The sequence below is a fragment of the Mobula birostris genome, chromosome 2, assembly GCF_030028105.1.
Source record: "Mobula birostris isolate sMobBir1 chromosome 2, sMobBir1.hap1, whole genome shotgun sequence".
Lineage (NCBI taxonomy): Eukaryota > Metazoa > Chordata > Chondrichthyes > Myliobatiformes > Myliobatidae > Mobula > Mobula birostris.
The window spans coordinates 127,525,743-127,546,562 of NC_092371.1; the positions used below are offsets into that span (position 1 = coordinate 127,525,743).

The 20,820-nt window shown below is 45.2% G+C and overlaps 1 protein-coding gene across 6 annotated transcripts in view; it reads right to left on the reverse strand.

Moving 5' to 3' along the window:
- The window catches only part of xdh (xanthine dehydrogenase), a 109,016-nt gene that overhangs the window by 4,899 nt on the left and 83,297 nt on the right, over positions 1-20,820 (reverse strand). For 3 of the 6 annotated variants that reach the window (XM_072247655.1, XM_072247665.1, XM_072247646.1), the window contains exons 29-36: positions 20,715-20,810; positions 15,030-15,158; positions 14,855-14,929; positions 11,679-11,731; positions 10,348-10,462; positions 6,340-6,405; positions 4,658-4,846; positions 522-689 (exon numbers count right to left, since the gene is read on the reverse strand). In XM_072247655.1, coding sequence (XP_072103756.1) covers positions 522-689; positions 4,658-4,846; positions 6,340-6,405; positions 10,348-10,462; positions 11,679-11,731; positions 14,855-14,929; positions 15,030-15,158; positions 20,715-20,810 — 891 coding nt within the window. Of the gene's footprint in view, positions 1-521; positions 690-4,657; positions 4,847-6,339; positions 6,406-10,347; positions 10,463-11,678; positions 11,732-14,854; positions 14,930-15,029; positions 15,159-20,714; positions 20,811-20,820 lie in introns of those variants that run through there. The other 3 variants (XM_072247671.1, XM_072247687.1, XM_072247680.1) reach the window with 3 other exon arrangements.

Below are 20,820 nucleotides of genomic sequence, written 5' to 3' on the forward strand. Positions count from 1 at the left end.
AGGTGAGAACAGCGGGTGAGTTCCATCTGTGGCCACTCTCAGTCCTTTGTTTTAAACATTCTCACCCAAGCTAAAGATCCCCAGAACTGTCTCTGAGTTTTACAAGCTATCCCTGATGGTGCCCCAGCATTTACAGAGGGGGTCCTAGTCATGTGTCATTTTTTGAAGATGGTCCCTGAGAGTGTTTTGGTACTTATACAGATTCCTCAGGAATGAATGACTATTCACATGGGTTCCTTTAGAGTATATTAGCATTTATAGAGGCTCCCCTGAAGAGTGTCTGCATTTACAGGGATGAACAGGAGTGTGGCTGTTTGCAGAGATTCTCCTTCTTTGAGTCTTTATTAACGGAGCGTCAGGAGCTGAAGAGACCGGGATCTCCATGATGGGCTGGGGTTGGCCTACAGAGCTTCGGATCTGACCTAGACTGAGAAGGAACAATGTGACTAATGAGGATAGTCAGACCCTGAGAAAGATTCAGTCCAGCACCCTGAGCTCTAACTACTGTGAGAGCCTCATACCATCTTGGTCAAGGTGTCCACACAGGCAACTCGTATCCTGTCTGGCGTTGCTGGACTGTCCAGACGGAAAGGATCCATCACTCCAAACGCTGCCCTGGCAGCGGCAATGGCATCCTTGATGGCAAAGAATATGGAGGCCGCGAGGAATAGAGGGGGTTCTCCAACAGCCTGCAATAAAAATCACAGATCAGCAGAGTGAATCACTTACACTGATCTACTAGCAATCTCTATTCACAGCCCATAACTGAAAATCACTTACACTGATCCACTGGCAATCTCCATTCACAGCCCATAACTGAGAATCACTCACTCTGATCCACTGGCAATCTCCATTCACAGCCCATAACTGAGAATCACTCACTCTGATCATCTGGCAATCTCCATTCACAGCCCATAACTGAGAATCACTCACTCTGATCCACTGGCGATCTCCATTCACAGCCCATAACTGAAAATCACTCACTCTGATCCACTGGCAATCTCCATTCACTGTGAATCACTCACACTGATCCACTGGCAATCTCCATTCACAGCCCATAACTGAGAATCACTCACTCTGATCCACTGGCAATCTCCATCCACTGTGAATCACTCACACTGATCATCTGGCAATCTCCATTCACAGCCCATAACTGAGAATCACTCACACTGATCCACTGGCAATCTCCATTCACTGTGAATCACTCACACTGATCCACTGGCAATCTCCATTCACAGCCCATAACTGAGAATAACTCACTCTGATCCACTGGCGATCTCCATTCACAGCCCATAACCGAGAATCACTCACTCTGATCCACTGGCGATCTCCATTCACAGCCCATAACCGAGAATCACTCACTCTAATCCACTGGCAATCTCCATTCACAGCCCATAACTGAGAATCACTCACTCTGATCCACTGGCAATCTCCATTCACAGCCCATAACTGCCCCTTTAACAGATGTGACTCTTGCCCCACAACCCGATGTAGACAATCACGTACACTGATCACTCAAATAAACACTATTCAGAGTTACAGCCCAGGGTGGCATCGTGCATGTTACCAATCCTTTAAAATAGACCCCATTCTCATTCACTTCAACAGACCTTGTTCAAAGTCTGAGTTAAAGTTCAACAAGTGGTTTCTACTTTTATAAAAATCCTTCAACTTTAAACAGTAACTGAAAAAAGTCAGAAAATTGACAACACAACTATCCTCAGAAAATGCTGTGTCACGGCTAGATGACTTCGTGACTTTGCTTTGAAGTTACTGGAAGTGAAGGTGAAGTACTTCCTGTGTTCTGTTGCTCCTTGCAAGCAACTAAGAAAGAAATTCTGACACAAAATGTCAAGATAAATTAAGTATGGCATTTCCTAAAATACCCAAAGGCAAGTTCTTACATGGTTTGCTTGGATTTGTTGAGACACCAGTTACCAGGATTAGTAGATACTGATCTTTGTTGGGATAGCAGACTTCATTATTTCTGCTAATGGTGTTGGCAGGCATTGGGAGGCCATGAGCTGCAACAACCATTACAATGTCTTTCTTATTGGGCTCAGTCCTGGTTCATCATTGCTTCTTACTTCTCTTATCTCTCCTCGCAATCAAACACTTTTTGGGATTTGGGCTTCACTGGCTGGTCCAGCTTTTATTGTCCATCCCTGGTTACCCTAGAATAAACAGCTTGCTAGGCCATTGACAATCCAACCATGTGTAACGTTCCGTTATTTTGGCTCGTGTATGTCTAGGGGAAATCCCGCCCAGCACCTGCTTCAGCAGTCCCCTCAGGGTCAATCGTCGCCCGAATCAATCACAAACATCAATCATCAGCCAGCACACCCAGTAAATTTTAACACATACACTTTATAGATATTACTAATTCTAGGGCATTAATATACATGTGATACAGAGAGGAAAGTAATGGAAAAAAAAGGCGCCAACACTTATTCAAAGTCCAAGTTCTTCGCGCGCTACCGTTGGAGCTCAAGTTCGACGTCAGACGACCACCCGAATTCCGTCGACCCACGGCTCGGGACCACCCGAAGTGATCGACCGGAGCCTCTCCGCACGTCCGCCGTCCTCCTCGTCTCTCCTCCCGACTCCCCGCCAAAACCCAGTCCACAGTCATATCATACAGCATGGCATCCGAAAACAAAACGATACATAACCACCCATTGGCTAATAGCACCCTCTTATCACCCTCTAAACCACAATAAACTGCTAGCGCAAACTCTCTGCAGCGTTAAAACACAACAAAGCCGCATTCCACAGATTAACATAACAAAAATCGCCATTTTAAATGTAACAAAAGAAAGACCCCGTACACTCTCCCCCCACCTAAAAAAAGTCATGCCCTCATGACGTTAACAGAATTCATTAGTACTCCTTGTAAAACACAAAACCCAACCCAGGTGCATAAAGCAGTGACATAACTTTGCAGGGCAGTAGAGATTACACCCTGCTCTCCCGGCGCTATATAAGTGAGTCTTTCCGGGGGATGCCTACTCCTCTGAGGCCTCAGGACTTCCTCTGTGGACTCTCCCTGTTCAGACACCCCAGGTGACCCCTCGAGCCGATCTGTCGGACCTTCCCCTTCACCGGGATCCCTCTGCCCCGGTGAGCCCTCTGGCTCGGGTTCTGCCTCCACCCTCTCCTCCCCCAATGCCGGCTGTAATACAGGCGGCTCTGCAACACCCTCCCTCGGTCCCCCTGACTCAGTGATGGAAGGGCCAAGAGTCTCTTCTCCCCGCACCGGGGAATCAGCGAACGGAAGCAGGTACCACACGTCCGAATCATCATCTTCCGATGACGTATCCCTTCTCGAGGTGGGGACCGGCCCCGTTTTCTTCGCAGCGGCCTCTTCCCGCGCCCCGCGCCCTCGCAGAGTCCTCGTACTAGGAGTAAACTCCCATTCGGACTCTAGGTCCATCTTCACCTCTCGACCCAGAGGCAACAGGTGGTTCCGATGGAGTACCTTGACAGGCCCCTGCCCGATACCTTTAATCAAACTCAACCCTCGCACCAGTACCTCTGCCGGAATGCGATAATCGACCCCGCTTACCACACACGCATGATTCACCGGTACCTCCTCCATTTCACACCAACTTACAATCTTATCTCGCTCCATCTTCACACCACTTACCGCAACCACAAGTACAACTTTCCCGAAAAAAAAATCCAAATCCCTGACGGTAGCCCCCACTTGTAACGTTCCGTTATTTTGGCTCGTGTATGTCTAGGGGAAATCCCGCCCAGCACCTGCTTCAGCAGTCCCCTCAGGGTCAATCGTCGCCCGAATCAATCACAAACATCAATCATCAGCCAGCACACCCAGTAAATTTTAACACATACACTTTATAGATATTACTAATTCTAGGGCATTAATATACATGTGATACAGAGAGGAAAGTAATGAAAAAAAAAGGCGCCAACACTTATTCAAAGTCCAAGTTCTTCGCGCGCTACCGTTGGAGCTCAAGTTCGACGTCAGACGACCACCCGAATTCCGTCGACCCACGGCTCGGGACCACCCGAAGTGATCGACCGGAGCCTCTCCGCACGTCCGCCGTCCTCCTCGTCTCTCCTCCCGACTCCCCGCCAAAACCCAGTCCACAGTCATATCATACAGCATGGCATCCGAAAACAAAACGATACATAACCACCCATTGGCTAATAGCACCCTCTTATCACCCTCTAAACCACAATAAACTGCTAGCGCAAACTCTCTGCAGCGTTAAAACACAACAAAGCCGCATTCCACAGATTAACATAACAAAAATCGCCATTTTAAATGTAACAAAAGAAAGACCCCGTACACATGTAATGGGTTTGCAGTCACATATCATCTAGGTGATGTCAGTAGAAGTCATTAGTGAATGGATGGATTTGTACAAAAATCCAGTTACTTTATATTAGTGGTCAGGTTAATTTTCAAAAATTCTCCTAGATTACTAATTGACATTAAACTCTAGAGTTGCCGTGGTAGGATCTGAACCCAGTACTTTGGATTACTGGCCCAGTAAATACACTTATGCACCACCAGCTTCTTCGTTGCAATTCTCTGTCTTTACATTTAACAATGTAAATCATGCAATTTATACAGTCAACAAATGGCCCACTCTGTCAATTAAGCAACAAATAAATCTTCGGTCACCTTGGAAGAATAAATAGCTTTCTTGTTTGGAGCTTCCCGCAGCAGGGATACATTGAACTTGGCAGGAATGTCTCCAGCCGCTGGGATCTTGTAGGTGCCTGGACCCCGGGTGTACAGGACTCCATCTGGTGAATAACGTAACTCCTCCAAAGTGAAGAGGCCGAGGCCCTGTGCAAAGGCTCCTTCCACCTGCAAGGGGAAGGGCAGGAAAGGAGTAAGTGAGAAAGAGCGTGGGGAGAGAAAGAAGGAGGTTGAGAAAGAGAAAAGAGGGGGTTGGGGGAAAGAACAAGAGAGAAGAGGACAGAGAGTGTGAGAAAAAAAGAGAGGAGGAGTAAACAGAAAGCAAGGGTTAGAGAGAAAGAAGATGAATGAGAGAAGGAAAGAGTGAGAGAAAGGGAGACAGAGAGGGAGTCAGTGAAGCCAACTATCGGAAAACACTGGCCTTTACTCCCACACCTTCCCCCATTGATCTAGCGAAGGAGCTGTTAAGCTACATTCCGTTTCTGGTTCAATCTGTATCAGCTATTCAAGGTGGGACAGGCGAGCTCTTCCTGAATTCTGCTCTCCAGGGATGGTTTATCCTTCAAGGAGCTCCTCTACAATTGATGGACAGGTTGCCAGGAAAACCAGCCGGATCACAAGTCCCATCACTTGGATATTAAATTGAAACTCATTCCAACCCAGACCAAGCCCCAAGGTGTCATGTCTTCTGTAGCCAACCCATGAAATAAGTGCAAGTTCACTGCACACAGCTAAACCCTGCATGCATTTCAATGGGTTAGTGAATATATATGCAAAAAAGGGACCATTCAGCCCATCTATTACATGCGAGCTGAAACTCCGATGTTCCACTTCCCCATCCCTATCGAAAGATTCCTTTGTCAGTTAGGAAGGTTATGTTTCAAATACATAGGCCATTGGAACAGTTGCAGCAGTCCCATTGTCCTTATTTCCTGTAGACCCGCTGTTTATTCACACACTCAGCCCATTTGATTCTTTACATGACCATTTAGTTTACCCATACAGTTTTGGGATGAGGGGGGAATTTGGATCCCTGGGAGAAAGACACACGGTCACTGGGAGACGCCACAAACAGCACCCAGAAGAGAATCTAACCTGTGTCCTTTGGAGCTGTGAAGTAGTGACTCTTCCTGTTGGGCTACCACTGCCACCTAGTGGAGATGCTGCACATTGCACACTTAAGATCTCATCTTTTGGATGTTTTTTAATATGCAAAAGTGGCAATGAGACTTGTCAAAATACATTAATGAGACTCTTCCTAAGGAAGTACTGATCTCACCTGACCAGACTCAACCTGAACCTGAATGTATGTTTGCAGAATAAAGACTAGAGTGAACCTGACAACTGGTCCCGATTTGTGTTCAAGCTTGATTCCCAAGGTCAATTGTGATCACGGCCGTCTGTACATAAAATAAGCTTAGGAAATGAACCGCTCCAGAGTTGTCATAGTCGAAATTCCAAGGCCTCACATGTTTCTGTTCTTGATCTTTATCACATGACTGCTTGTGGGATCATACTCTGCACTGGTTGCTTTTCACATTTGTTATGTCACCACACCGTACTGAGGTGGACATGCTGGGGTGCAGGAATCCCGGCTGTCTTTCCCCACCACTCCTGTTAACACCAGGGCACTTGTTCCTCGTGGTGCAAAGGAAGCTCACCTGCCCAATGTCCAACGCCGGGTTCAGACTCAGGCCGACATCCATGACAATGTCAGTGCGGAGATTCTGGAATCAGAGTGAGGGCAAGTTTCCGTAAAAATCAGAGATTGAAAAAAAACAGAATCAAGGGAAGGAAAATTTCAGTCAGCAGGGAGTGGTACCAAGCAATCTTTTGGAGCTGTGGACTGGTTGCATGATGCATTGGTTTTAATTTTCCAGATTTGGGAATGTTCCATTAGATTACAAAATAGAAAATGCAACTTATTTGTTCAAAAAGAGAAGGAGACATAAAGCAGGAAACTATAAGGACGTCAGCCGGCCGGATTCATTGTTTGCTTCTTTCTTTCTTTCTTTCTTTCTTTCTTATTATACATTCGGAGCAGTGGGAGTACCAGGCAGGATGGCAGAATGATCCTCTTGTGGGATGTGGGAAGACACGGAAACCTCCTGTGTCCCCAATGACTACATCAGCTGCAGTTTCTAAAATAATTGGAACTGAAACTGGATGAACTCTGGATCATTTGGGAGGCTGAGGGGGTAATAGATAAGACATATAAAGAGGTAGTTACACCCAAGGTGCAGGACACAGGAAACTGGGTGCCAGTCAGGAGGGAGAAAAGGGATAAAAACCAGTGCAGAGTACCCCTATGGCCATTCTTCTCAACAATAGGAATACCACTTTGGATACTTCGGCGGGGCGGGGGAATTAACCTAGCAGTCAGGTCTCTGGCATTGACTCTGTGGCTCAGGTGGAAAAGGGTGTGAGAAGAAGCAAGCTGTAGTGATGGAGATTTGTTGGTTAGGGGAACAGAAAGGTGGTTCTGTGGATGAGAATGAGATTCCCAGAGGGTTTGTTGCCTCCTGGGTGCCAGGGTCAGGGACATCTCAAATCGAGTCAATAGCATTCTGAGGTGGGAGGGTGAGCACATCAGTACCAATGACGGGGGTAGGATGGGTGATGAGGTCTTGCAAAGTGAGTTCCAGCAGTTAGGTGCCAAGTTAATTGACAAGACCTTCCAGGGTTGTGATCTCAGCATTGCTACCTGTGCCTCATACTAGTGAGGTCAGAAACAGGGAGATCATGCAGTTTAACATGAGGCTAAGGCATTGAAGGAGGAGAGAGGGCTTCAGATTTTTGGATCATTGGGCCCTCTTCCGTGAAAGATGTGACCCATACAGAAGGGATGATTTGTACCTGAACCTAGCAGGAAGCTTTGTTAGTGCTGCACGGGGGCGATTTAAACTGGAGTTGCAAGAGGATGGGAACCAAAGCACCAGAACAGACAGTGGGGTGGTTGTGGAGAAAGTTGTTGTTAAACCTATGTACAAAGTCAGGAGTAAAAAGATCGAGATAATGTTCTGAGCTGCGTCTATTTCAAAGAGTATTGTAGGAAAGATAGACAAGCTTAGGGCATGGATCATCTCATGGAATTATAACATCATAGCCACTAGTGGAACTTGGTTGCAGGAGGAGCATCACTGGCAGCTTAATGTTCAGGGGTTCCGCGTTTTAGACATCATAGAGTAGGAGGGATTAAAGAAGGAGAGGTGGCAATACTACCAAGGGATAATGTCACGACAGTGCTCGGTAAGAAAAGACTGGAGAGCTCCTCTAATGAGGCTTTGTGGATGGAACTAACGAATAATTAATGTTAATGAGATTATATTATAAACCACCTAGTAGTCCGTGGGATTTAGAGGAGCAAATTTGCAGAGAGATCACAGACAGGTGTAAGAAACATCAGATTGTGAAAGTAGGTGATCTTAACTTTTCAGATATTGATTGGGACTCCCATATTGTAAAAGGTCTGGATGGGAAAGAGTTTGTCAAGTGTGTTCAGGAAAGTTTACTTAATCATTTATTAGATTTCCCAATTAGAAAGTGCACTACTAGATCTTTCATTAGGCAATGAGGCAGGGCAGGTGACAGAAATTCCACTTTTTGCGGTTGGAGCTGAGGTGCTTGACAAAGTGGTCCCACAATTACGTCAGATCTCAATATTGTTGCTGAGGCTGCTTTGGGAGTACTGAATACAGCTGGTGGCCACAACAGATTCACAGGTGAAGTGTTGCCTCACTACGAAGGTCTATTTGGGAACTAAATGGAGGTGAAGGAGGAGATGAATGGACAGGTGTAAAACTGCCATTTACAGGAATTTCTACAGAAAGCAGAGACTGTGGGGATATAAAGATGTACTTGGTGGTAGGGTCCCATTGAAGATGGCAGAAGTTGCAAAGAAAGATACAGAGGCTCACGGGTTGGTAGATGAGGACAAGAAGAACTCTATCCCTGTTAAGGCGGAGGAAGGTGGGGTAAATATGAATGTCTGGGGAAAGAAGATGATGTAGGTGAGAGCAGCACCAATGATGGAGGAAGGGAAACCCTGTTCTTGAAGAAAGAGGACATCTCTGATGTCATGGAAAGAAAAGACTCATCCTGGGAACAGATGCAGTGGAAATGAAGGAACTGAGAAAAGGGAATGGTATTTTCACAGGAAACAGGGTGGAAAGAGGTATAGTCAAGATAACTATGGGAATCGATGGATTTATAAAAGATATCAGTAGACAGCTTGTCTCCAGTAATGGAGAAAGAGAGATCGACAAAGGGGAGAGAGGTGGCAGAAATGGGCCAAGTGAATTTAAGGTCAAAGTTGATGAAATTGATGAGGTCATCATAGTTGCATGAAGCAGCACTAAAGCAGTCATTATATAGCGTGGAAAGATGTGGGGAACATTACCTGGGAAGTATTGGAACAAGGATGTTCCACATAGCCAATGAGGAGGCAGGCATAGTGGGCCTATGTAGGTGCCCATGGCTACAACTTCAGTTTGGAGAAAGTAGGAGGAGCCAAAGAAGAAAGTTGTTGAAGTTGAGGCCTAGTTTTACCAGACAGAGGAGAGTGGTGTTGAGGGGAACTGGTTAGGTCTGTGTTAAGAAAGAAGTGGAGAGTTCTAAGACCTTCTTGATGGGGGATAGAAGTGTATAGGGACACTAACTTCATGGTGAAAATGAGGTGAAAAAGACCGGGGAATTGAAAGTTGTTGGGGAGATCAAGAGCATGTGAATATCAAGGATGCATATGGGAAGGGTCTGAACCAAGAGGGATAAAATGGACTCAAGGTATGTGGACACGAGTTCAGTGGTGCAGGAGCAGAGAGAAACAGTGGGACTACCTGGACAGTTAGGTTTGTAGATCTTGGGTGGGAGGTAGAAATGAGCAGTGCAAAGTAAGGGAACCCTGAGGTTGGTGGCTGTGGGTGGGAGATCTCCAGAGTCGACGAGGTTGGTGATCATGTCGGAGACAATGTCCTGGTGATCTTGAGTGGGGTCCCTTTCAAGAGATATAGTAAGAGGAGATGTCTGACAGTTGATACCTGGCCTGAAGATGGTAGCAGTCAGTCCGTCACATTGCACAGCACCCCCTTTGCCTGTGGGTTTGATAATAAAGTTGGTATTGATGTGGAGAGGGTGGAGCACAGTGCGTTCAGAGGGAGTATGGTTCAAAGAGGAGAGAGGAGTACTGGAGTCGAGCCGGTTGATGTCTTGTCTGCCATTAACGATGAAAAGATCCAGAGCAGGCAGAGATCCAGTGTGGAATATTCAAGAGGAGGAGGAGCGTTGGAGACGGAAGAAGGGGCCACTAGTGGGAGAAGGTGGGGAATTCTTGCCGAAGAAGTGAGTTCAGAGACAGAGGTGTTGGAAAAATAGCTTGGCGTTGTAGCGGATGCAGAACTCACTGAAGTGCATATGGAGGGAGACAAAGGTAAGGCCCTTGCTGAGGACAGAACGTTGCACTTCAGAGACGGGAAAGTTGGAGAGTACGGATGTTTCCACCTATAGAAGAATTTAGAGCCACTCGTTAAAAATAAATCTCATCCCATTAAAGACAGCTTACTGCAGCCAACGGGTTCATGGAATTGTGATTACAATCAGGTCAGACATGACCTTATTAAATAGGCTCAAACATCTAAGAGACTCACGTCTGCTCCTAATTCATATGTTCTTACCTTGTGATCCCCAGTGAGACAGTCAACTTCAACTTCAGAACAAGCCACCCCGTAACAAAAATAAGAGTAGGGACTTCCTTTGTTCTCCTTCCAGTTATAGTTCAAATCTGGAGTCCTGGCCGGGGAACACCAGTCAATGTCAGCACCTTTTCTACTGAAGACCATTTACTTACAACACAACCCCGAGAAAATCTTACTGCTAACTGAGAACACGTGCTCAGTGTTTCCTTATCGTTACATGATCCATGCAGACACTGGTTACCCAACAGTAAGGGCATCATTCATTGCCTCCCTACAGCCCTTACACAGGGCACAAAATGTGGGAGTGACTGAAATCTCTAGAAGAGTGCAGATCTAAGAAACCCAAGACCATCCAGATCGGAGCAGTTCCTTTGATATCTTAACCCATTATGTTCCCTCTCTTCCTGACACACAAGAACCACAGTGTGCACCATCGACATCATGCACTGCCCAGGCTGTTCCAACAAAACCTGCAACTTCTGCCTCTACGGCAAGGCCAGCTGGTGCATGGGAACACCAGTACCTTCAGGTTTCCCTCCAAGTTACACAACATCCTGATTCACTAATCCTTCATTATTAGTAAATGGGTCGGAATCCTGGAACTTCCTGCCCAGGATTTACTCTGGGAGATACTTGATATCAATGTTGAATGTTTCAAGGCCCTTCCACAGCTGCTCAATTGAAAATAGGAAATGGGCAATGAATAACCTGATCTCAAATGAACTGAGAAGTTGAGCTATTGGTCCAAAGTAAATAATTACACTGAATTGCATAGGAAAATGAAATGCAAATTTAGGACTCAGTCAGATTCTTTCAAAAATAAAAATCTAACTTTTTCTCAGTTTTTTTTTTCAAAACTTGCAGCAAAACTCTTGGTAGCCTCCTCTCATTAAAGTGAACAACTCTGTTTTTCTCTTTTCTGGTTTTTCTACAGAAATACATCTCTACCCCTGGCATCTTTCGATAAAATTGTTCTGTGCACTCCTCAGCCCTTAACACACTTTCTAAGTGCAGTGGCCAGAATTAAAAACAACAAAGGTCTAACTAGCACTTTAGAAAGATTTTAGGATAATTTCCAGTGCCTTCTTCCCCATGCAAGGTAACTGACAAGGATCTGTCTGTACATCCCTCCTCCCCACACCTAAATCTCCTTCTTCCTCTGCTCCCCTTCAGACCACACCACTTTGTAAATAATGCTCTTCCTGGCACTGGAGTTCATCTGCCTAATATTTGTCTAATTTCCCAATCTGTCTATCTCAGGGCAGATCTAGTTATGAATCCATGGATTTGGACTTGATGGCAAGGATTACCTGTAAAATCCTGCTGCAGATAGACTCACTCTTTGCAGGTAAGCAGCAGAGACCTGAGGGAGAAAGCATTGAGGATTAATGATACATCCCATCTATTTCAACACTGTGCCAGTCAAACATTGAGTGATGGATTGACCAGGCAAGTGGTTTCCAATGGACTGTTATGATGACTGGAGATCTGTGACCACAATGTTCCACAAGGATTAGTGTTAGAACCTCATGTATATCTGTAATTCAGATGGGCTGACGTCCTCTGGAGGGTATGGCTAATTCTGTTTGAAAGCCACTTCCAGATCATGCTGATTGGTTCATTTAAAGGCTGCGATGCTCTTTTCTCATTGGTTGGCTACACTCCACAGAGCCCAATTACAGTTCCGGGCACCCTGGGGGTACAAGAGGTAGCACATGCAGAGGGTCGGCCCTCTCTTTCCTGCCACCCGAGGGGCCTGACTTCAAGCTGAAGTCAGAACCAGTCCTGAAGGACTGCTGAGAAAGAGCCTTGCTCCCCCATAGACAGCCCCCGCCCCCACAGTTTGTTTGGTTAAGTATCTGTTTGTAGCATGCTTACTTCTTGGGTTTTATAAATCGGGGAGGTTTACCAGAATATCCATTCATTTAAAGGATACCTGAATGCACCTTGTGGTGGTTTTGGGTAGCTTAAACAAACACTTTAGTGTTTCACTGTTCATTTCTCAAATGAATACCTAACATACCCACTTGTAAATCTATATCAAACAACAGGAATTCTGCAGATGCTGGAAATTCAAGCAACACACATCAAAGTTGCTGGTGAACGCAGCAGGCCAGGCAGCATCTGTAGGAAGAGGTACAGTCGACGTTTCAGGCCGAGACCCTTCGTCAGGACTAACTGAAGGAAGAGTGAGTAAGAGATTTGAAAGTTGGAGGGGGAGGGGGAGGTCCAAAATGATAGGAGAAGACAGGAGGGGGAGGGATGGAGCCAAGGGCTGGACAGGTGATAGGCAAAAGGGCATACGAGAGGATCATGGGACAGGAGGTCCGGGAAGAAAGACAGGGGGGGGGACCCAGAGGATGGGCAAGAGGTATAGTCAGAGGGACAGAGGGAGAAAAAGGAGAGTGAGAGAAAGAATGTGTGCATAAAAATAAGTAACAGATGGGGTACGAGGGGGAGGTGGGGCCTAGTGGAAGTTAGAGAAGTCGATGTTCATGCCATCAGGTTGGAGGACTGTTTCATTCATTGGATCCCGAACCTGCTCTCCCCCCATTAGTTAGTTTGCAAACAACACAAAAACAGGCACAGCTATGGACAGTGAGAAAGATTGTCAGAGGATTCAGCTGGATATAGATTAGTTGGAAATATAGATGGGGAAATGGCAGATGTAAGTTGATCTGGAAAACTGCAAACTGGGAGATCAGATACTGTAAGGGGAAAGGATACAGTAAGTAGCAGGAGCCTTATAGGACCACTGATATACAGAGATCTTGGGTTGCAAGTCCATAGCTCCCCAAAGGTGGCAACACAAGGAGACAGGATGGTGAAAGGGCATATAGCTTGTTGAGTATAAAAGTTGGAAAGTTATGTTGCAGCTATATAAAACTCTAGTTAGGTTACATGTATGCAGTTCTGATCAATACATTAAAGCAAAAATGTGGAAGCTTTGGAAGGGTTGCAGAAGAAGTTCACCAGGAGGTTGCCTGGATTAGAGGGTATGTGCTACAAGGACAGGTTGGATGAACATGGATTGCTTTTTTTTTCCCTGGACCATCAGATGCTGGGAGACCTGATTGAAAAGAAAAAATTATGAGAGACATAGACAGGGTAGATAGTCAGAGTCTTTTTCTCAGGCTAGATTCAGGCATAGGTTTACATTGAGAGCAGGGTGGGGAGCTACGGCACAGAATTGAAGTAAGCTGCAGAGAGTTGTAAAATTGGTCAGCTCCATCGTGGGCACTAGCCTCCATAGTTTCCAGGACGTTGTCAAAGAGCGATGCCTCAAAAAGGTGGCATCAATCATTAAGGACCCCCCATCACCTAGGACATGCCCTCTCCTCATGCTATCATCAGGAAGGAAGGCCTGAAGGCACACACTCAACAATTCAGGAACAGGTTCTGCTATCTGATTTCTGAATGGACATTGAACCCATGAACTGTTGAGTGTTTTTGCACTACCTATTTAACTTAACTACAGTATTTAATATATATATTCGAACTGTAACTCAGTTCTTTTTCAACGCAAACACGAGGAAATCTGGAGATGCTGGAAATTCAAGCAACACACACAAAAAATGCTGGCGAACGCAGCAGGCCAGGCAGCATCTCTAGGAAGAGGTACAGTCGACGTTTCGGGCCGAGACCCTTTGCCCAAAACGTCGACTGTACCTCTTCCTATAGATGCTGCCTGGCCTGCTGTGTTCACCAGCAACTTTCCTGTGTGTTGCTCAGTTCTTTTCCTCTCTGTTATTACGTATTGCATTGTACTACTGTCACAAAGTCAACAAATGCTGGCGATATTAAACCTGATTTGGATTCTGATTTAAAAAGAGAGGCACCTGAACAGGCAGGGAATAGAGGCATATCAATTATGTGCAGGCAGATGGGGTGAGTTTAATTTATCCAGGTCAGTGCAGATAGCGTGCACTGAGGGGTTGTTCCTGTGCTGTACTATTCTATGTCTATGTTCGTGATTACTCCAATGCGTTAAAGATTACTGTGGGTAGACACATTGCTGAGTTGAGGTTACAATCAAATCTTATTAAATGGTGGAGCAAGACTGAGGGTCTGATTGGCATGCTCTTCCTCTAGTTCATACGTGCCTGTGCGTGCAATGGAAAATAACGAGGGCCATCAAGGAAAGTCCCACTCAGACTCCAGATCAAACAGAAGCTGGTTTAGATGACCAAGCATTGTCTGAAAGATCTCCTGCCTTCAATACAAAGTATTCAGTAAATCAGCATCAAATGCCCACTCTCCCCTGATGCTTCGAAAGTAGGAACAGAAAACGCTGGAAGTACTCAACAGGTCAGACCATATCAGTTGAGTATTTCCAATATTGCTTTTTTTAAAATATTATATTTTTAGCCTTTGCAGTTTTTATGATCTTCAGTTACATTGAAGCTCGGGGTCTGTGGCAACTGCAGAAGCAAAAAAGAGCGAGAGCCAATAGAAAGATCAAAGCAATGGACTTCATTGTACTTACCCATTGCTCCCAGGTTCCTGTTGGATTGGCAGCCTTAAGTGGTTCTAGCCTTTCCAGAAGAGTCTGACATGCATTCTGCAATTGACGGTTGCTTGAAGTGAGTGACATTAATTGGAATTTGAGAATTGTGTTTTTTGGTAAAGCCAATACATTTATTCTGAGTTTGAGCACTTACCTTAATTGCCATTCCATTCAGATCGGAGCTGACTGATGCTGCTGTTGAGCTTGTGTTTGGAACAGTGTTGGTGCTTGTTTCACTGATGTGAACCAGGGAAACTGGGATTCCCAGTGCTTTACTGGCAACCTGGATATACAAGAGCATTCAAGTCTATTTTAGTTTTTGCACTGCAAGATTTGTGCAAATAAGAGGTTGATGGTAGGTGGATTGGTTGGTGGAACAATGGGCTCATTTCCATGTTATATAACGATTCTCTGAATTCTTGGTGTATTAGTGAATACACGTTAAACTCCCACTCCAGATAATTGAGAGCAAACTTCCAATGCAATGAAATGGGAGTTTACTGGACTTCTACCTGGGATGGTGGGTTGTCTTCTCTGGAAGCTTTGGATAAGATATGCTTGTGTCCACTGAGTCTGGAAGAGTGAGAGAGGATTTAATTGAGACCTCTTAGATCCTGGGGAGAGGGGGGCCTTGGCAGGATGCATGTGGAAAAGATGTTTCCTTGTACAGGGCAAGATAAATGTAGGGAATATTGTTTAAATATAGAAGGTCACTCATTTAAGCAGATGAGGTGATTTTGTTTTACTGAGGGTCGTAATTCTTTGGAAGTTTCTTCCTCAAAGGGAATTAAAGAGTCATAGAGCAATATAACAAGGATACAGGCCCTTTGACTCAATCAGTCCATGTTGACTACGTGCTCACTCAGCTAGCCCCAATTTCCTGTATTCAGGTAATATCCCTCTGAGATCTGTCCCTCCATGTACCTCTTCAAGTGTTTCTTAAATGACACTGTGGTACCTGCCTCCACCAGCTCCTCTGGCAGATTGCTCCATATACTTATCACCTTCTGTATAAAACAATTGCCCCCCAGGTCCCTTAAATCTTTCCTTTCTTACCCTAATACAATGCCCCATAGTTTTGGTCTCTCCCGCCCTGGGGAAAGTACTGTTGCCATCCACTGTATCTATGCCTCTCATCATTTTAAGCATTTTTATAAAGTTGTCCCTTTATTCTCCTATGTTCCAAGGAATATAGACCTAAACTGGCCAAACTTTCACTCTAATCCAGACCCTCTAGTCTGAAAACCTTTGTACTTTTTCCAATTTAACTATATCTTTCTTATAACAGGGTGACCAAATCCACATATTAGTCCAAGTGTTGGCTCACCAGTTTCAGCTTCTATACACAATGTCTTGACTGACGATAGAGGTAGAAATAGTCTATTTCTGAATATTTTTATAGCAAAGGTAGATAGAGATGTGGGATGAAAGGTTGCAGCAAGTAGACCGGAATGTGGAGATGTGGTTTCAGTTAGATCAGCAATGATCTTGTTACTTGCTTTGAGGGGCTGAGTGGCCATCTCCTCATTTGTCTGTTCATATGACTGCTGAATTATCGGAGTCGCTGCTTTCAGGTGAAAGGTTAAACTGAAATCGGCTCTGTAAGGTGGATGGAGGAGAGCAGGGAGGTCTCCACAGAGTTCTGAACAGAAAATAACTCTGCATCAACATTATTCCAGCAGATCATTCGCTCATTGTCATATGCTATTTACGGAATTTTGCTCCGCACAAGATGGCTGCTGCACTTTGTACAACAATTCAGCAACAGCATTACTGTTTGTAAAATGCTCTAGTTTACCAGAAACAGTAAAGGGTTCGGTCTATTCTCTATTTACACAAATTATTGTCCCCCTCTCTTTGTCCCTGTATTAGTGGTGAAAATAGACTTTCTGAATACATGCATTTACCCAATATCCTTGTGTCTCTTCCATCATAAGTCAATGATGCACTGTACTGTGGACAGTTTGGGGCATCCTATTACAGGGAAGATGTGATTAAATTGGAAAGAAAATTTTCAAGGATGTAGCCAGCACTAAATGCCAAAACCATTTCTAATATAGGGTTAGAAGTTTGGATCTATGGAGTTTCAGCAATTACCTTGCATGTCAGATTATGATGGTGTGTGACCTGGAATGGAATCCAGGAGAGAAAGTGAAAGTGGATGCTCCTATGATGAAGTTCTGTAAGTCTGAAGGATGCCAATTTAAGGGCAGCAAAGGCAAACCAGTGAACTACAGCTAGTGAGCCTGATATCAGTAAGATACTGGAGGGGATCCTGAGGGAGAGGATCCATAAGCATTTGGATTGACCTGATCCGATTAGAGATAATCAACGTGGTTTTGTTTTGAAATTTTGTCTCACTAATCTATTAAAAAGTATTTCATAGACATAACCACAAGGATTGATGAGGGCAGGGCACTGGATGTTGTCTATATGAACCTTAGTTAGTTAGTTACTGCCTGTTACTCTGCTAGCATTTAGGGTAGCAATGAAGATCCTCCATCTCTGTCTGCCCATACCTGTCAAACACTGATATAGAAATATTCTTTAGTGCTGTTTAACTAATAATTTTTTGACCAGTCAGCCTAATTAGCCCTGTGCTGAACCACCGAACCTAGAGGACTGGTGGACCACTCTTAGTCTGGTCTCTGCCATTGGACCTGTTTGGCATGGGTTACCCTACCAAGAGCCAAAGCACAAGGCCTTGACTCCAGCCAACAGAGCTCTCCAGGTCATTGAGGCACACAAGCCTCCACACCCTACAACTGTTACAGTGAACGGAAGGGCCTGGCCTTTATCACTCAGTGCATTGTGTATTAAAGTTTTGATGTTATGTTACAGTTGTATAAAACTTTGTTGAAGCCACACCAGAGGTATTCTGTACAGTTCTGGTTATCCCTTTATGTTAAAGATGTAATTAAGCTGGTAAGAGTGAAATTTTTCAACAATTTTATTAGACTTAAAGGCCTGAGTTATAGGGAGATATTAGGTAGGCTAGGCACATAAGGGACTAAGAGGTGATCTTTTAGAAATATATGAAATCATGACAGGCATAAATAGGGTGAATGCACACAGTCTTTTTCTCAGAGAAATGGAAGTAAAGAAAACAAGGGGACTTAGGTTTAAGGTTAGAGGGAAGAGATTTAAAAGGGACCCAAGTAGTAACTTCTTCATCTGGAGAGAGGTACATAGATAGAACGAGCTGCCAGAGGAAGTGGTTGAGGCAGATACAACAATAACCTTTAAAAGACACTTGGGCAGGTACCTGGATAGGAAAATTTTAGATGGTTATGGACCACCTGAAGGTAAATGAGACAAGGTTAGATGGGCATTTTGGTAGATATGGATCAATTGGGCACAATGCTGGTTTGTTCCAAGTCTCCATTGGAGTTGGGCATCATGTTTCAGTTGTAGAAAATATTGGTTAGAAAGTACATAGACTACCATGTCGAGTTTTAGTCTCTACACTACAGGAAGGACTTTGTGCACAGAGAGCATGAAGAGGAGATTCACCAAGGTGAAGCATGGATTGGAGGATTAAACTACAGCAAGAGATTAGGATAGGCTAAGCCAGTTTTCCCCTAGAGTAAAGCAAGTTAACACTTGGCACCCGTATGGGTCCCAGCTATGCCTACCTTTTTGTTGGCTTTGTGGAACAATCTATGTTCCGTGCCTATTCTGGTATCTGTCCCCCACCTTTCCTTTGCTACATCGATGACTGCATTGGCGCTGCTTCCTGCATGCATGCTGAGCTCGTTGACTTTATTAACTTTGCCTCCAACTTTCACCCTGCCCTCAAGTTTACCTGGTCTATTTCCGACACCTCCCTCCCCTATCTAGATCTTTCTGTTTCTATCTCTGGAGACAGCTTATCCACTGATGTCTACTATAAGCCTACTGACTCTCACAGCTATCTGGACTATTCCTCTTCTCACCCTATCTCTTGCAAAAATGACATCCCCTTCCCGCAATTCCTCCAGCTCTGCCGCATCTGCTCTCAGGATGAGGCTTTTCATTCCAGGACAAGGGAGATGTCCTCCTTTTTTAAAGAAAGGGGCTTCCCTTCCTCCACCATCAACTCTGCTCTCAAATGCATCTCCCCCATTTCACGCACATCTGCTCTCACTCCATCCTCCCGCCACCCCACTAGGAATAGGGTTCCCCTGGTCCTCACCTACCACCCCACCAGCCTCCAGGTCCAACATATTATTCTCCGTAACTTCCGTCACCTCCAATGGGATCCCATCACTAAGCATACCTTTCCCTCCCCACCTCTCTCTGCTTTCCGCAGGGATCGCTCCCTATGCAACTCCCTTGTCCATTCGTCTCCCCCATCCCTCCCCACTGATCTCCCTCCTGGCACTTGTCCGTGTAAGCGGAACAAGAGCTACACATGCCCTTACACTTCCTCCCTTACCACCATTCAGGGCCCCAGGCAGTCCTTCCAGGTGAGGCGACACTTCACCTGTGAGTTGGCTGGGGTGATATACAGCGTCCGGTGCTCCCGATGTGGCCTTCCATATATTGGCGAGACCCAACGCAGACTGGGAGACCGCTTTGCTGAACACCTATGCTCTGTCCGCCAGAGAAAGCAGGATCTCCCAGTGGCCACACATTTTAATTCCACATCCCATTCCCATTCTGACATGTCTATCCACAGCCTCCTCTACTGTAAAGATGAAGCCACACTCAGGTTGGAGGAACAACACCTTATATCCGTCTGGGTAGCCTCCAACCTGATGGCATGAACATTGACTTCTCTAACTTCTGCTAATGCCCCACCTCCCCCTCGTACCCCATCCGTTATTTATTTTTATACACACATACTTTCTCTCACTCTCCTTTTTCTCCCTCTATCCCTCTGACTATACCCCTTGCCCATCCTCTGGGTCTCCCCCACCACCCCCCCGCCGTCTTTATCCCCGGACCTCCTGTCCCATGATCCTCTCATATCCCCTTTGCCAATCACCTGTCCAGCTCTTGGCTCCATCCCTCCCCCTCCTGTCTTCTCCTATCATTTTGGATCTCCCCCTCCCACTTTCAAATCTCTTACTAACTCTTCCTTCAGTTAGTCCTGACGAAGGGTCTCAGTCCGAAACTTCGACTGTACCTCCTTGTAGAGATGCTGCCTGGCCTGCTGCGTTCACCAGCAACTTTGATGTGTGTTGCTTGAATTTCCAGCATCTGCAGAATTCCTGTTGTTAACATGTGATCTTACTGTTCTATAAAATTATGAAGGACATTGATAATCTGTCTCTCATGGTAGTGAAGTCTAGAACATAGGTTTACAGTGTGAAGGGAGATCTGAGGGGTTAAAGTTTTCACACCGAAGGTGGCGAATATTCGGAATGAGCTGCTGGAGGACGTGTTGGAGGCAGAGGATATAGCAAAGTTTAAAATTTCTTGAGACCTGTAGGAAAGGAGTAAAGGGGTGTAGGATTAACATGGGAACATGGAATTAGCATTGAGAGGCATCATGGATGGTGGGGATGAGGTGGGCTGTAAGATCCTTTTTCTGTGTTGTATATCTCTGTGATAGAACTAAGAAATGGTACAAACCCAATACTAGTGAAAGGTTATCAAACTGAGAACTTTGTTTCATTGTTCACAGATATACGTGATGGCACTTCAGTTTGATTTCAGGTTTCTAGCATCTGTAGGGCTTTATTTTAGCTTCTGGACAAACCCCTGGACTAAACAGAGATATATTCCTTCTCGGTATTTTCAATCAGTTGATGTCCAAACATTTATGAAGTAGAAACCTAAAATAATAAACTGCCAAAGTCTGGAGTAAAAATGACTTCGATCTTGGTTTTGGGAGCCCTTTTTACGTTCATACCTGCACCATCTTGGTGTGGAGCCCTTGGCCCATTTCAGTTCCACCATGAGTCAGGAGCACTGAGCCATCAGTGTAAATGTGAACCAAAGCCCCTGCCTGCAAAAGA